The sequence below is a fragment of the Syngnathus acus genome, chromosome 21 (genome assembly GCF_901709675.1).
Source record: "Syngnathus acus chromosome 21, fSynAcu1.2, whole genome shotgun sequence".
Lineage (NCBI taxonomy): Eukaryota > Metazoa > Chordata > Actinopteri > Syngnathiformes > Syngnathidae > Syngnathus > Syngnathus acus.
This window is the reverse complement of record NC_051105.1, coordinates 9,882,684-9,898,610: the sequence shown is the minus strand read 5'-3', so window position 1 is coordinate 9,898,610 and position 15,927 is coordinate 9,882,684. Positions and strand designations below refer to the sequence as shown.

General features: G+C 42.0%; 3 protein-coding genes across 4 annotated transcripts; 1 reads left to right on the top strand and 2 right to left on the bottom strand.

Annotated features, from left to right (window-relative positions):
- Positions 1-101: 101 nt before the first annotated feature.
- stk24a (serine/threonine kinase 24a (STE20 homolog, yeast)) lies at positions 102-9,093 on the bottom strand. Of its 2 annotated transcripts, none has more exons than XM_037240465.1 (11): positions 8,567-9,093; positions 6,213-6,443; positions 5,269-5,325; positions 5,087-5,195; positions 4,589-4,746; positions 4,130-4,315; positions 3,910-4,055; positions 3,707-3,839; positions 3,293-3,370; positions 3,073-3,209; positions 102-2,763 (listed from the first exon to the last, which is right to left on the bottom strand). In XM_037240465.1, the coding sequence occupies exons 1-11, from the start codon at positions 8,606-8,608 to the stop codon at positions 2,730-2,732; spliced, it is 1,311 nt and encodes a 436-aa protein (XP_037096360.1). In that variant the 5' UTR covers positions 8,609-9,093; the 3' UTR covers positions 102-2,729. The 2 variants fall into 2 exon arrangements, with proteins under 2 accessions (XP_037096360.1, XP_037096361.1); XM_037240466.1 differs by lacking the exon at positions 8,567-9,093 and adding an exon at positions 7,179-8,500.
- Positions 9,094-9,202: 109 nt separating this feature from the next.
- Positions 9,203-15,872, bottom strand: slc15a1a (solute carrier family 15 member 1a). Its single transcript, XM_037240426.1, has 23 exons — positions 15,774-15,872; positions 15,654-15,697; positions 14,033-14,120; positions 13,780-13,921; positions 13,582-13,701; positions 13,391-13,490; positions 13,054-13,144; positions 12,716-12,799; positions 12,533-12,615; positions 12,344-12,430; positions 12,157-12,246; positions 12,041-12,085; positions 11,929-11,961; positions 11,651-11,739; positions 11,486-11,567; positions 11,270-11,389; positions 11,017-11,163; positions 10,906-10,952; positions 10,629-10,736; positions 10,424-10,535; positions 10,206-10,343; positions 9,895-10,002; positions 9,203-9,826 (listed from the first exon to the last, which is right to left on the bottom strand). Exons 1-23 carry the CDS (start codon positions 15,778-15,780, stop codon positions 9,608-9,610), a joined length of 2,184 nt encoding a protein of 727 aa, XP_037096321.1. The 5' UTR covers positions 15,781-15,872; the 3' UTR covers positions 9,203-9,607.
- sdhaf3 (succinate dehydrogenase complex assembly factor 3) lies at positions 14,625-15,513 on the top strand. Its single transcript, XM_037240538.1, has 2 exons — positions 14,625-14,719; positions 14,822-15,513. The coding sequence occupies exon 2, from the start codon at positions 14,833-14,835 to the stop codon at positions 15,193-15,195; it is 363 nt and encodes a 120-aa protein (XP_037096433.1). The 5' UTR covers positions 14,625-14,719; positions 14,822-14,832; the 3' UTR covers positions 15,196-15,513.
- Positions 15,873-15,927: the final 55 nt, after the last annotated feature.

Genomic DNA, 15,927 nt, shown 5'->3' with positions numbered 1-15,927 from the left:
TTTGCTTATCAAATTCAAGTCTGAACAGGCGTGCAAAGAAAATCCAATCGGAAGTACTTTTAAATGAGCTCAGTTTGAATGAATGACAAAAATACATAAGATCTGTGCTAGATTTTTATTTCTTTCATAATCAATTGACAAAGTCCAATCAACCCAACAGCACTGTCTCGAATGAACAAACATGTCTATTGGAGTCATCACATAAAATGTACATTTGCTTTCCAGTGTTTACCGATTCTTTAAGACACATCACCAGACGTTGCTAGCGCTATTAAATAATACTGCTCCTCTGGGTTATAAAAATAGTTTGAAAGAAGAATATAGTTGTGCTAAGACATTATTAATCCTGGCCGTCACACTAAGCTTTATTGCCATGACACCCGAAATGGGACGCGGAATGACAATAAAAGCGGCGGTGTAAGCGCCACAGAATATTGGTAGCCTCGGTAAGTACCACATACCGAATAAAAATCAGACAAAGTGCAACGCAAAAACAATACACATGAAAATGAGTCTATTTTGAGCATGTAAAAGGTGCAAATCATAATTGAATTAGTTGAAATGTGTTCTCAAATGGCACGTTTCACTGGGGAGCAGAGAAAAAAAAAAAAAAAAAACAGCCAGTCAAGTCAGTCAACTGTAAATATTTGATTTTGAGGACCTAATTTAGTTTATCGACAAACACTGCGGCAAAACAACTATTTTAGTCCGAGCATCCAGCATTGTATCCTCAATGGGATTTTGATTTGAGCATATGAAAGCTGCTCCTATTCTGTCCCCAAACTGCAACGTCACATCATCTGAGAATGATTCAAGTCAAGCCAACAATCAACACAGACGGTCGTCCTGCTCAACGTGTGCTACAACGCATACGTGAAGTGGACCGACCACCGGGCGTCATACTGCTGCACTGTCACACGTACTCAACCACTGATAGTTTATGACGCGCTGATCCGTGGGGTCCAACATTTCAGAAAAAAATTTTTTATTCCAGGGATTCAAGCGAAATTTAGACATTTTTTAACTTTATTAAACACACTAAATACCAATTAATTAATGATAAACTTTTTGGAAAACTGTTCCTGTATTTCAGCCTTTTTTCAAGGTGACCCACAACCCTGGATAGGATAGCGCCGCCCCTGCACTGAACACATCGTCACATTCAGAATCAATATGGGCCGTCTGAAATAAGGTGGTTTGTTCACAAATCAAACTTTGCATGGAGGAGAAAGTTCAATATATATATATTTCTTCTGCTTCTAAAACCAAAATATATATATATATATACAAAATTATTTGTATATATATATATTTTGTATATAAATGTACATAAATGTTTGTTTCTATTGAGAAAAAAAATATTTTTAACAGCATTGGATTGAATCAAAATGTTATTTTTCGTCTGAGCCTCAGACAGCAAAACAAAAAGACAATGGGTCGCATTTGCCGCTAGTTTGTTGTTTGGACCCCCCCGTCAAGCTACTTTCTTATTTACTGCACGTGACATCATCTCAAGTCACCTGCCTCCTTACTCGTCACTGCCTGCACGCTCTCACGTTTTCTTTCCACTGGCCCACATGTACTGCGCGTCTTCTGTTACTACCTTTGTGCGTTGTATGGCTACACAAAAGTGGAGTCAGAGGAATTCGAAAAATCAAGCACGCTGGACTCCGACGGGAGAAAAGATTCCAAGTCAGTCAGTCATTCGGCAAAGCAGGAAAACAACTCAAAGAGATGGACTTTAGTATCGCATTGTAGCCTACGAAACGGGGAAACAATCAAGCCCGTGCAAAGTGCCGTTTCTTATACTTCTATTATGCAAACACAAACCTCTGTCCTCCTGTAAAAGTCAGCACTCCAAATGCAAGTGCACCTCTTTCTTAGTCTAAGGTTGGGATTCTCACGCGTTTTCCGCTGGGCACCAAGATGGCAAATTTGATTAGAACCCTGACCTTCACTGACTCAAGTAAAGGCGCATCTCAGAAATTTAGAAGATTATAGTAAAACTGAATTAAATGGACCTGTCTAGAGGATTCCACTTTGTTGAAATGCACATAGGCGTAAGTGAACGATTGACCAAAACACACAAGACAGCAATGTACTCAGCCACAAAGAAACTCCAAAGTCTGACGGTTAAAATAAAAACAAAAATAAAAAATAAATGAAATGACAGCATTTGTGTGTGAGAATAATCCAGAAAGGATGTTTGGTGTCACGTGGTGTGAAATGACGGACTTTGAATGTACACAAATCAAAGCGTGATATACAGTCAGAAGGCAATCTCACATATGGCCGTTCTACTCTCAACATATTTATCTCACAACCAATATTATCTACAGTCTGCGTTTGGCCATCTGTACAAGCACATCATCATTATTATTATTATTACCATTATTATTTTGTTCTTGTATCTGTAGAAATGTACTTATTTACAAGTTTTTACAACCATCCTGTAGAGCTCATTTGACCTCCCAGAGGACCTTAAAAGCAGGATACCTGAGTTTTCCCAAAAAAAACACGCACAAGCACACACACAGCACAGCTCCAAAGTAGGAGCTCAAGAGAGAAGGATGGCTTAAGTCCACTCTCCTGCCCACGAGAGCGTCCTCTAGTGGTGTGCGTGTGCGCTGGGAGGCTAATGAGTGATGGAGCGCAAATCCTATGACGGCTTGCAAGCCTTCATCCATGCGTCCACACCAAGGTGCTCAATTGTGCTTTTCTTATTTTTCTCAATGACTGGCAGCGGTCTGAGGCACAGAAAACCTGACATAGAGGACACAACAGGGGACAGATTTAGTCTCTTCAACAAGCAAGCGTTTGCCACAAAACTCACCTTTTGGCATTTGAAAATCCTAACTAGGGCTGAATGATTTGGAGAAATAATCTGTGATTTTTTTTCCCCCTCTTCAATATTGCGATTCTTTTTACAAGTTCCTCTTCCCGTGTATTTTTTTAAAAAACAAGCAAATACATAAAGCGCTCACTATGACAACCACAGACAATTGAGCCTGATATCTGGTTTATGTGGGTTTTAGGATAGAAATGTACACGGTGTGTGTGTGCGTCCATTACCTCTGAAGTCTCTGCAGCAGTTCGGCCACCAGCGAGTCACACACGCCCGGATGTATGTCTTCGGCTTCTAAAATGGCTTTCTGCAGCGCCTCGGCAGCCTCCGGCTTGCCATTGCTGGTCTCTCCTTTGGCTTTCAACTAAAATCACAGCAGCAGCATATTAATTCAGAAGCAGTCTTTTGTTTTCCTTTCAAATGGCTCCGTCTAGAATTGTTAATTACCTCAGAAAATAACGGAGAGAAGATGGATGATAAGCTCTGTGACATAGGCCTCTTTGGACTCTCCTGTTCTTGTAAGGTCTAAAAATAAAAATGATCCACTCGTTAGAACTCCCTTTCATTGGTGTAAATTCAGAAAGGAATATACTGTTTATTTTAGCATAACCTTGACAAAAACAAGCAGGTTCCATGCAAGTACAGTGCATTCAGGAATTTAATTCGGACAAAAGTAGTCCTTTGCTGGTCTCTTGTGGCATTTACATGCAAATACAAGCTATTAATTACTCACAGACGTTTGTTATTGCTGGCAGGGACTGTGTCTCTGTGAATTTTCCACTTTGGAATATTTCCAAAATCCCACATTTCTCATCGAGGGTTGCCAGAACCTTTCAAGGAAATTATTTTTCACGTTCTTACCGGTTGAATTTCCAGCTCGGCAGGCTGCACAGCCCCGTTTTGCATCTTATTCAGTTCCTTCTCCCTGATGGTGTAAAAGATCCAATCATCACTGGCGGTGGTGTCTCCTCCAGACGCTTGTCCTTGCGCCTCCCTGCAACGACACAGCGGGTCAGTTTGGCGCCCTCGTTTGGCCGCTATGACGACGACGGCGCCAAACACACTCGTCGGAGTCTCCGGAGCTGGACTCGTCTCGGGACTGCTCCGCTTTCCACCTCTTGTATCTGTCGATCAACTCGGTCAGATAGGATGTCTTTTTGGCGTGCCGTACGATCAGCTTGTGCTTCAGCAGTTCTTTGGCGGTTGGCCTCTGTGGAAAAATTAAGCAATGAGGATGTCACAAGAGTCAAACGTGCCGGTGTCGGGGAAAAGCGACCAACTTACAAAGCTAGGCTCTTTATTCAAACAGGCTTCCACAAACTCTTTCAGTGGTTTACAATAACTTCCCTCCAGCGTCGGTGGGTTGTTCTTTGGGATGAGGAACAAGACCTTCATGGGATGGAGCTCCGAGTGGGGCGGCTCTCCTTTCGCCAGCTCGATCGCCGTTATGCCCAGCGACCAGATGTCTGCCTGCGCGGCCAAGATGCGGCGAAGAGAAAAAAAAAAGGTACGTTCAAGTATTGACATGTAAAGAGGTTGGCTGAAGCGGCACGAGTTTATTTGAGGGCGAGATGACAAAGCACCATGACTCAGACATTATTCCCAAAATACGACAATTTAGTCAAGGCACAAACGGAAAACAATGATTAAATCGAATAAAAACCTCAAGCACTCCACCCATGAATTCTTTTGCCGTTTTGTTTTGCTACTAACTGATAAACAAGCAAATCCATCCATTCTGACCTTTGAATCATATGACGACTGTTTTATGACTTCAGGCGCCATCCAGAAAGGAGTCCCCACGAACGTGTTCCTTTTGATCTGAGTGTCAGTCAGCTGGCCCGCCACGCCAAAGTCGGCCAGTTTCACCTCGCCTTGTTCCGACAGCAACACGTTGGCAGCTGAAAATGAGACGATTGACCTTTACTGCTCTTGATGACATCATAAATTGAACTCAATATTGTGGATTAAAAGAGAACAGGTCTTTTCTGATGATGCTCAGCATTCAAGTCCGATGGCAGAATGACATATCTAGTTGTTAGCACTAGCGTCAGCGCAAACGTGACCGTCGAGAGCCGTGTACGTGTTTATCGCAAGAGATGTCATAGCGCAGGAGGGTTCTGTTAATATTTAGCACATTCTTCTTCAACTTTTAACCGTGGATTTGCATTTTCACCAAAGTGTGCTTCCTGCTTTCCATTTCCGGCACACGCAGTTTTAATTAATCATCAACTTTCTCACCTTTGATATCTCTGTGAATTTTCTTTTCAGAGTGCAGATATTCGAGCCCCTTTAGGATTTCTCTCAAAATGGTGGCAATCTGAGTCTCATCCAAGGAGCCTGGTTCCAACTGCAAAACACGTTCAGTGACTTTACATTTGAAAAGCAAAATGGATGTGAAATGTTTTTGAAGACTGACTCACCAAATCAAGGGCCGACCCTCCGCCCAGATATTCCATAATAATCCATAATTTTGTTCCCTGAAAAAAACATGAGGAATTTTGAGTGTTCACTCAATAAATATTTCAGGAGTGTGGACCGCCATTCTTTTTTAGCATACATTTACAGACATATATCGCAGGATTATGCAAACCTTTATGAGGGTGTTTATTGAAGCGTGAGGGCTGGGCAGGTCTTGTTTCGTTTTTATTTATTTTTTTGTGGAGGAAAAGCAGGGCAAAGGTTCTACAATGACATAGCAGGACTTCTTATCTAACATGAAGCAAGAGGCAAGGCAAGCACATACAATAGGTCATTTATGAAGGATAACTTGACTTGCACAAATTTGAATTCTGAGAACTCTCCGGCTTTGTTTTGAAAGGTGATTCTGCACAAGGGCACCGAGCAACCCCTCCTAATCAACCAAAGACCTTTCTCCAGCTACGATGTTTTCCACCACTGGCAGAGTGCATCCCCAAAGACAACAAAAATATACCTACTTCCAAAAAGCCCCAATTCCCTCCTTCAGCCAGAGGAATAATTGACATAATGGAGTGCCATTACTCTACGCGTTGCCCCTAAGTAGCCCACTAAATGCTATTAGAGGCACAGTAAGCATAATCGCACAATGTGAGAATGTATAATAACAAGACGAAATATTTACAACCCACAACTGACCCTTTGTAGTTGCTGTGACTATGAGAGATGACCAAAATGCCAAAGATTTTTCTTTCCTTACATTGCAACATTTACCTGCATTTAAGTGTAGAAACCAAAACGTTTTCAACTTGAGCCTCATTTATTCGTATCTACAGACGCATTCGTGCCCAACCACTTGAATTCCCCAAGGACGTGCCCGCTAAACCTGCAATATTTCTGAGAGCGGCCTGCTCCAAGTTCAACGCCAGACGTTCCCGCTCGAGCTCACCTTGAGATAGGATCCAAAGTACTTGGTGATAAAAGGACTGTCGCACTGGCTGAGAACTGTAATTTCCTGTTGGATGTCCTCAATGTCATCCTCCGCTTCTTCCAGGTCAATTATTTTAATGGCCACCACCTTCTGTGTGCGATTGTCGATGCCTTTAAACACCTCGCCAAAAGAACCTTTGCCTATCCTCTCCAGCTTGGTGAAAAGCTCCTCTGGGTCAGCTTTGAGGTTCTGAGGGACGGGAAAAAATAAGTGTGAGAACATGACGTCAAATTCAAATAGTATTTTTCATTTTCAATTCGTGACCTAACCATTTTAAGCTTCGACAATATCATAATACATTGTGTGCGTGTGTGTGTGGGGGGGCCCTCTATTGACTCAACTAAATGGCTTATTTCCCCGTAGAGCGCCAGAGTGGAATAGTGGACCTGAAGTGGGACACTCCCACTTCCTTTCCTACTATACAATCATTAGACCAAAAGATTACAGGTTCAGCAGCCAAACATTTGAGCACAGAAATGAAAAGCTTTCATTTTAGTGCTGCACGCAATATATAAAAAAAAAAAAAGCAGAAAGATAACACCACTGTCCAACGCATGCATGTCCAGTACTCGACCTAGCAGGTAAGACAGCCTGGAGCTCACAAAGCTAATTCCTCATGAGTGTCCATCCCAGGAGGACAGTTTCCTGTAAAAGAGCTAATGCATTGTAGGGGATGCTGGACGGCCAAGTTGTTGCTCTCGTAAAAAGTGCAGTTGGGGTGTGGTGTGGTGTGTGTGTGGCTACTCAATTTGATAGCAATAGGACTTTACTACAAAGAACCTGGTCGGCGTAGAATAATGCGGCGCAGAAAGAAGACAAGCAAAAAACTATTCAAACATCGCTCATCCAGGTGAAAACAACGCTGAGCTGCTCCTCGGCTAAAACAACAAGTGCGCTGTGTACGTGCGCTGGGAATGTACTCACCATAGTCGCAGTCAGCACGTTTACGGCCACTGACTTGAGCTGGGTTAGATGCTCTCCCGGTGTGCGCTGCAAACACGCCAAGCTATGCCGTCCGAAGGCCACGCCCTCACCACTAACTGCCAACTAATCTCCGCGTTATGATCCCACTGGCTGTAATGGAACCTGTGGCGGCGGCGGGTCGCCATTTTCCCAAAACTCCTCATGATGTGTATTTGCTAAAATGTCATAATTCGGAGAGGACAGATATGGATTTGGGCAGTCATTGGATGGATGATTATCTTGTTGAGCATCAATAAAATGTGGATGGCACTCACTTTTATCTATTTCTAATCTGTGAAGGGATATTAAAATTATATAAAACGCTGTGGCACACACTGTCCTGGCTGCCCGGTACAATATGTTTCAAGTGATAATTAAGCGAGAAGAACAAAATTGCACAACTGCACTTTGTCTAACTGGGAAGTAACTGACTTTCAAAGTACAAAAAAAATCTTTGCATAAAAAGGGACTACGAAATCTCAGCATCAAAAATAAAGTCGGGTTAAAGGACCCACGAGTACAGTATTCAGCATAGTTTTTAATTAAGGCTATTATGTAAGGTTTTTCACGTTTTTCCCATTTTAAATAAGGCTACAAATCCTAGCAGCTGTTAGGATCACTATTTTTGTTTAATAGCATAACTTGTGTGTCAATTTTCCATTCGGGATTATAAAAGATAATAGTATGCAAGATCCTCCAAAGCTTCATTATATGGTTTTGAACTAATGAAAATATGGGGAGTATAAAGTTGGATGTTTTGGGGAGGGATATGTGCATACAGATAAATATCAGAGCTTCAACTTCTGTATTGGGGTAAACTACCATGTTGAGAAATTATGGTGCCTACTAAGACACTGAAATATATATACCTTATGATATGATTAAAAGTAGAAATGGATAAAACAGTTTTCTTAATATCTGTGTAGATTATCAAAATATTCAAGACAGTGATGCAATCAGCAAGATGAAATCGAGCTCATCTCATTCTAGCCAACATACCCTCATTTGTTAAATTTCTTGTTCTCCCCAGAAAACGCTCAAATGTGACAGGCAATATTTAGGGTAATGCTACTGAACATAAAAACTTCCTAATCTGTCTTCTTTCCCCTCAAAGTGTATCATTGACTTCAGCACAAAAGAGGTTGTGTAAAAGCCGTATTTCGAGAAGTTCTGATGAAATGACATGACATTCTGCAATTTCCATTAGTTTTAAGCCCTCACAATGTACAGAGTGCTAAGAAAGTCTGAATACAGTTGCAGGTTAGTAGTGACACTAGAGAAGAACCGCACAAGCAGCGAAATAATTCACTAAAATCATAATGTTTAGTTGTTGGATGTATGGAGCTTACCTGAATCCCCGGAAGCCCACTTTGTATCGGGGAGTGAGCCATTGCGTCAGGTCAGCTAAGAAGACGGTTTTCCAACCTCGTTTAACAGCTTGCCTCTTCGGCGATGTGGTCGCTTTACCGACCCCTGTTTAAGACGACACGGGTCCGCAGTGCAGTCCGGGCGAGGCTAGTCACGGTGTCTGAATCAAAAGTTGTTTGATTTACAAGCTCGGGCTCGACTTGTGGCGCCTTGTACTTCGAACCGCGTCCCCCTTGCCTTCCGCAGTTAGCTAACGATTGCGACGCTAAGCTACTTCAACTGCTAGTTGACAAACAGTTCCAGTTTGCTTTAAATTCTGTCTCGGGAGTCCTGCGTGAGCTGTCGAAATATAGGCGAAATCATCCCTTTGTTGAAGCGGAATTCTGGCCTGAAAATATTCCCAAATGGTTTCCGAACATGCACTGTTATCTAGTTGTATCGTTTGTTGCTCTCAACACTTTTCTAGCTCCCTCGGCGCCATCTTTGTTAATGTCATTTTCATTTTGTGGGCATAGCCAATCGGAGTGAAGAACAGCGCGTTGTGTGGGTGACGTCAGCACCAGGTCAAGAACGTCACAGAAGAACACAAGTCGTGACCAAAGTTCATTTTTGAGGCATTTTGAGAAAAACGTTTTGAGTATTTATTCGTTGTATTATGTAAATGACAATGTTTTGAATAACACGCTTCAGTGTAATTGAAACTGCATTGTTCATATTGTACTGGGTGATGACACAATTTCCATGACAGCAATACGTTACAATAAGTTCTGTGGTTCTAATGTCACCATCAACACTTGTTTTTGGATGATGACATAATTTGTTGGATGGAAGTAATGTTTGATTTTTAAGGGAAATTTAACAAAAAAATAAGTAGATGCTCCCTTTGGTCATTAACAATCATGCAATGTTCCCCATAATGATGACGCGCACGCGCGCGCACACAGACACACACACGCACTAAGACACAAACGCACGAAAGCAAGCATTTAACATAGCCTCATAGCTTCACACTGCTGCTTTTTTCACATTTTCGTTTGTTTGTTTTCCTCTTTCTCATCATCACTCTCAACAGAGTCTCTCGTAAAGTCCATTTTCTGTTTGGGGCCTCTGTCGTCATCCACATTTTTTCTGAACTGGGCCTCGATTTCGGTGGGATCCATGTAGGTGTAGAAGTATGCCATGATGGAGAAGATAAAACACACGGCAACCAAAAGCGAGGCGAAGAGGACATATTCCGCCCACTTTAAACAAGGAGGAATCATGTATCATCATCTCGTCAGTCACTGTGTGATTTTTTTTTTTTTATTACCTGCTCGGGAATCTTGGAAAGCTCGGCCACGATCAAAACGATGAAATTGCCAACGGCGACAGTAAGCAACCAGCCCGCTTGCAGCACAGCTTTCATGTTACTAGGCGCCTTGGAGACACGAATTATGGCACAGAAAGAACACAGCAGTGTAAAATGTTTGAAGAAAATTACTGGAAACATGCACAGAGGCCTACTAATAGAGAAGTAGTGCTTTGGTATCACCTTGTGACATCTATAGGCTATTCAAATATTGTCTCAGTCATAGCAGGGCTTATCTACTGTTCTATATTGATGAGACGTGAGTACGCTACCTGTGAGTAAGAGAATTCCAGGCCTGTGACAGAAAACATGACCTCGCCCGCAGTGATGAAGAAGTACTGTGGAATCTGGAGGGCCATGTGAACAGAGTTGCGCTTGATGTCTTCAACTGCGCTAATAGCCTCGTGACACTAACAGAAAAATAAAATCATATCAAACACTAAAAATGAATGACGAGCCAAGTTTACGACGATGCACGTGGAAAACTCACAGAAGGTCCAAACGTGAACGTGCTGTGGATAAGGAAAGTGTACGAACTTCCGAATCCGAACTCCCTGCTATATTGGCACGACTCTGACCCGCTCCTGATGTTAAACGTGGTGCTGATCATTGCAAAAAAAAGAAATACGTTCATATATTAGCTGCAAAATTAAAATGATTGTTGTCAATGGGTGGGAAAGTTTTAGTCTACTTACATTCCATTTTTAATTTGGGAATAGTTTGAATAATATTCTGGTTCAAGTAAAGTGGGGTCTGCTCCACCAATGGACACATTGACTGCTGTTAACATTCCGTTGATAAATCTGAAATAAAACCAATAAATGTATTGACAAATAGCCATCAAATGTCTACTGCACACATTTTCTAATTGATGTGGTTATATAATTTTCCAGTAAACATTGAACTGAATGCCGCAGAACCATTTCTGTTTCCATATGAGTAATGTCCTATTAAAAAATAAATGTAATTTACCTGATTGCATTATTTCCTTGCTGCGGCTTGGCCTTCAGATCTTCAGTCTGAGATGAGGACACAGTGCACGTTTATTCACGTCTCGGTCGAATGGAATCGTACGGAACTCACCAACAGCCACTCGTGTGTGACGTTTGAGGGAAGCAGAAGTGTCTGTCGCACTCCCTTGGTTAAGAGGAGCGGTCTTGTTACTCCTCCATGGCTCTCCACAGACACACTGATTTCTTCCTGTCCAAATGTTAAGTACTGCTCGCTGGCCTGCCACACAACACAAATGCAGAATAAGAATAAAAACACGAATGAAATGGTCCCCCATTTTGGTGGCGTTTACTCAAAATAGCAGCTTCAACTCAAGATGGCTGACCTGATTTGGTGGGAGTTCCAACTGCACATTGTCAGGCAGGTTGACTTTGAGTGGCTGAGCCCCCATGTTTATGAATTTCAACTGGCTCTGCGATGATGATGGGAATGTGGGAAGTGTTTTCTACGAAAAAAAACCAATTAAAAAAAAAAAAAGAACAACACAAAATGTGCCTCAAAGTTAAAGGAGGTCACCAAACACGATTCATCTTCCACTTACGTCAATTTCAACCTGAACTAGAGCAGCGCAGACGAAGGCCAACGCTGCCAGAAACATCCCCACTGTCATTCTTTTCAGAGGCCTGATGAAACAAATACCATCATAAAAACTTAAGTGCAGTATATTGTTTGTGTCATCAATTATATATAAAAAAAAAAATCCTACGTGAAGTTCAGGCCACATTTTTTGATGAGAGGGTAGATAACACTGTCCATGATGGGCACCAGGGTCAAGATCAGAACAGGGTTGACAGTCTTAAAATGAGAGTGAAAATGAGGCGAGTGTAACACACTCACACACACACACACACACACACACACACACACACACACACACACACACACACACACACACACACACACACACACACACACACACACACACACACACACACACACACACACACACACACACACACACACGTTGACTTGACTAAGGCCTACCTGCATCTGATCAGGCTGGATGACGAGAGCTCCCTGAAGACACACACACGCACATCTTAGCACTCACATATTGTGTCTCGGCATTTCAATATTTCTTAAGTCGTAAACTTACAAAGTTGCCATCCATGGTGGTGGCCTGCAAAGTCCACCTGGAGCCCTTAAAGACAAGACAAGTGTTTGGAAGGCGGCTGGTGCAACATTTGGAGCTTTTAGCCTTCATTGAAATACCTTCTGGTCAAACAGAGTCCAAAACATTGGAAGTGGAATGTAGAGGAAGAGAACCTTCAGCACCATCTTGACTTGAGCGATCAGCAGTTTCTGCAGGGCAGGAAGGAAGAATCGGAGACGAATATCAAGCATAGCTGATAAGAAGAATATTTTGAAGTGAAAGCAAGAGAATTGAAGCCAAGCTTACATCATACTTCTCCTCCGCCCAGTCCATCCAGTGCTGCCTCTTGGGGAATCTGCTGCTTCTGTGCCTGTAGCGGTTTTTGATGGCAAACTGAAAGCAAAAGGAACAAAACTAAATTTGTTACCACGGCAGGAGCACTTGAAGGAAAACATTGAACAAAAGCAAACGGTTAAGAAAACCAAACAAACTTACACCGATGCATCGACAAACATCCATCATGATGTTTCCTTGGGGCTCTGCTTTGTAGTACATGCCACTGCCGACGATGAACACCACTGTGGTGGAGACATCACACATTATTATCGCTCCGTCTGTCTCTCAATCAATGGAAAAAAGAGATTATAATGTATATGTTGTATTTCTAATAATACACACCCAGTGCAACCACCATGAGAGCAGCGGGGACTCCAAAGGCAAGTGGATAGCAGCTTTGCTTGGTGTGGATGCCACATTCTTGAGCTGCCACAAATACAGGCAAACAAATGAGAAGTTGTCACCATGGACAATACAAAATAATTTAGAAAAACTTCACTCCAAGTATTTTTTAAATATAATTCTTAACAGTGATTATGACTGTGTTAGTGCAGGTTGACAAGAGTAAGTGCAGTGATCTTGAAGGTTTTTTTTTTTTTTAGGCCTCACGCTTTTTTTTAAACGTTATGATATTGGATTTCCATCTATTTTCTGTGTAAAAGATACTTTGCTTCTCTCACCTCTCAGAATGGGAGTGATGATGGTTGACAGGAGGCTGCCTCCATTGATGCACAGGTAAAACACAGAGAAAAACGTTCTTCTTTGTTTCTCCTGCACAGGACAATAGGGTTGTAAATAATAATAAAAAGACAGTATTTGGGTTTCAAAACAGAAGCATGTTAAATGTTTTAAGTGGATTATCACAATTATTATTTACACACAGAATGCTAATAGTCTAACGGGTTTTGTTTGTTTACCAGCCTTGCAAATACAGTGAAAAAAGCCAAACTACAGAAAAGACACATTTAAGGTGTCATTGTATCGCAATACCTCGACATGGTGCTGTCATGTACTCACCTGGTGGTCACTGAACTGGTCCCCACCAAAGGCAGCCACGCAAGGTTTGATACCCCCAGTGCCCAGAGCGATAAGGAAAAGACCCACCATTGACATTGCACTGTACGTCAACAAAAGTATGACATTCTGTTAAAAACAGGCTATCAACTGCCATATTTCAGATTGGAAAAATAGCATCGGAAGACACCCACACGTGGAAGGTCATGTTGTCGGGCGTCCCGTCTTTGTCGGAGTCTGTGATGTCGTGGATTGCGCTGACAGCCATGGTTACCTGACCCACTGCGTAGACAATGGACAGGTAGATGATGGTCCTGAGGGAGGAAGTTACAAATCCAATGAACTATAAGTCATGATTTAAAAGAGAGAAACCGTGGTCGGCAGCCACTCACTTGAATTTCCCCAGCCAGGAGTCGGCAACAATGGCGCCCAGAATCGGGGTGAGGTAGCACAGGGCGACAAAAGTGTGGTAGATGGAGGTGGCCAAGTCATCGTCCCAGTGCAGGAAATACTTAAAGTACAGCACCAGGACAGCTATGGAGAAGTGGGCAAAAAAACAATATTTTCAACAATTTTCCCAAATTTATAATCAACTGTGGATGTGTGACTCGTGTTTTGTCACATGGGCAAGAAATTCAGTCTCACCTCGCATGCCATAGTAGGAGAACCTCTCGCAGAACTCATTCACCACAATGAAAAATATGCTGAGTGGATAGCCACATACTGCTATGTCCTGCAAAAACGGAGAAGGTGCAATCACATGCCTCTTAACCATCAAGCCTTGTTCCCTTTTTTGACATTTTTGTCAAGGCGGTCGTGGTTTTGAATTGGGGAGTGGAAGGCCCACTCTCTGCATGTTACACCCTCTGCAGCATGAAGAATTCAACTCAGTCTGACAGAAAACATTCTTGTTCACCTTAGGAAATGAACTGCTGTCACAGTTTAAAGTCATTTTTCCTTCTGCCCGTCATGAACATGTCCCTGGGCTTTTAAATTCTGTTTTTTTCTGATACTATGCAGTTGTTTTTAAATAGTCACACACTATGTGCAGTGGCCGTGGCAACAAAGAACCTAAAGCCGTCAGATTTTAAATTATTGTTTTCTTTTTACTGAAACACCGTAGATATATTTTTAATACAATTGGCGAAAGTCTATTATTTTAGTTGAAATAAATATTCCCCTTCCGTCGATTTGACTGTTTTTGCTTACAGGATACCGTAGTGTGATCAAAATATCGCGAGATTTGATGTTTCTGCGTATGGTTCAAGATGGCTGACTAGAGAAGCAATGTCAGAGTTACGTCCGTCCTCCGGATAAACAAAGGCGTGTCAAGTAACTATCATTTTAACTGATGCATTTTATTATTTGCTGCATTAACAAGCTGCGCTAAGCAGGGATGTATTTTTGATAGATTTTCTTGATAAATTTCCTCAGGTGTATCAGCCATGGCTACCGGTGCTCAGGTGTGTTCGTTGTACAAGAGGATTCTCGTGCTGCATCGCTTTCTGCCGCTACATTTGAGAGCCCTGGGCGACGACTACGTGAAAGACGAGTTCAGAAGACACAAAAACGCTTCGCCTGATGAAGTGAAAAGCTTCATGAAAGAATGGGACAACTACAAGGACACTCTGCAGTCGCAAATTCTGGACTCGGTCAGGGACAAAAATGGCTCTGTGAAAATTGGTGTAGACCTTCCAGAGGAGAAACTGAAAGACTTCCAAGATGAACAGATTGGACAACTTTACGAGCTCCTGCTTGAATCCGCCAAATCTAAAAATCAGTTTAATATCCAAGAGGACAACAAATGAAGAGCCTTGGGTGTCCGTTTGTGGTTTTATTATGAATAGATCATGACGAATAAGCAACAGCAATGCTGTTATAATTATGTGAAACCACAGTAACCCACATGGAAGTAACACGAGAGTGCTGAATTAATTTCAGCAAAGCGCAAACATTAAGGTTATTGTAGAAATAAATAACCATGCATCAAATCAATGTACTGTAAACGTTTTTGTTCCTTATCTCTGAAACTAAATGGTGCTTTGAGCCCCACCGCCAACTGACTTGGTTACCTCACGTCATATTCCGTGCTCATGTCCAATAAACGTGACATTCGTTCAGTTTTATTGTTATTACATCATACAACATACCAAAGGTTAAAAATACAGTAATTTGATAGCCAACAAATATAGAGTACCCCCTGCCCCCAAATGATTGACTCATTTTTACTTCAGGAATCAACATCTAGGTGTAATAAATGTTTTACCTTTCCTTTACTCTTCCCTTTCTTGGGCTCCTTAAAATCTGCACCTAAAAACAACACGTATACGTTCAGTCAGATTTATGGCAGTTATAGACTCACAACTGTGGATTACACAAAACTCACCTGCCATGTCAACAAGCTGCTTTCAATCTGGAGACCATTCGCACTTGACTTGCCACAATGTTTTCCCTCTTGATAATGCTTACTAGACATTCATACATCCTACATTCCTGCTGACTGTTACTTTTATGGTGGGCGGTAGCATGATATGATAACA

What these genes read in the sequence shown, in the direction of transcription:
- stk24a (XM_037240465.1), bottom strand. Translation starts at nt 8,608, where the DNA reads ATGGCTCACTCCCCGATACAAAGTGGGCTTCCGGGGATTCAG. An exon ending in GTGGGCTTCCGGGGATTCAG is followed by an intron (nt 6,444 to 8,566) that starts GTAAGCTCCATA and finishes CCCGTCCCTCAG; the next exon opens with AACCTCAAAGCTGACCCAGA. An exon ending in ACTTTGGATCCTATCTCAAG is followed by an intron (nt 5,326 to 6,212) that starts GTGAGCTCGAGC and finishes TGTTTTTTTCAG; the next exon opens with GGAACAAAATTATGGATTAT.
- slc15a1a (XM_037240426.1), bottom strand. An exon ending in CATCACTCCCATTCTGAGAG is followed by an intron (nt 12,800 to 13,053) that starts GTGAGAGAAGCA and finishes TATTTGTGGCAG; the next exon opens with CTCAAGAATGTGGCATCCAC. An exon ending in TCACACACGAGTGGCTGTTG is followed by an intron (nt 10,953 to 11,016) that starts GTGAGTTCCGTA and finishes TCCTCATCTCAG; the next exon opens with ACTGAAGATCTGAAGGCCAA.
- sdhaf3 (XM_037240538.1), top strand. Translation starts at nt 14,833, where the DNA reads ATGGCTACCGGTGCTCAGGTGTGTTCGTTGTACAAGAGGATTCTCGTG.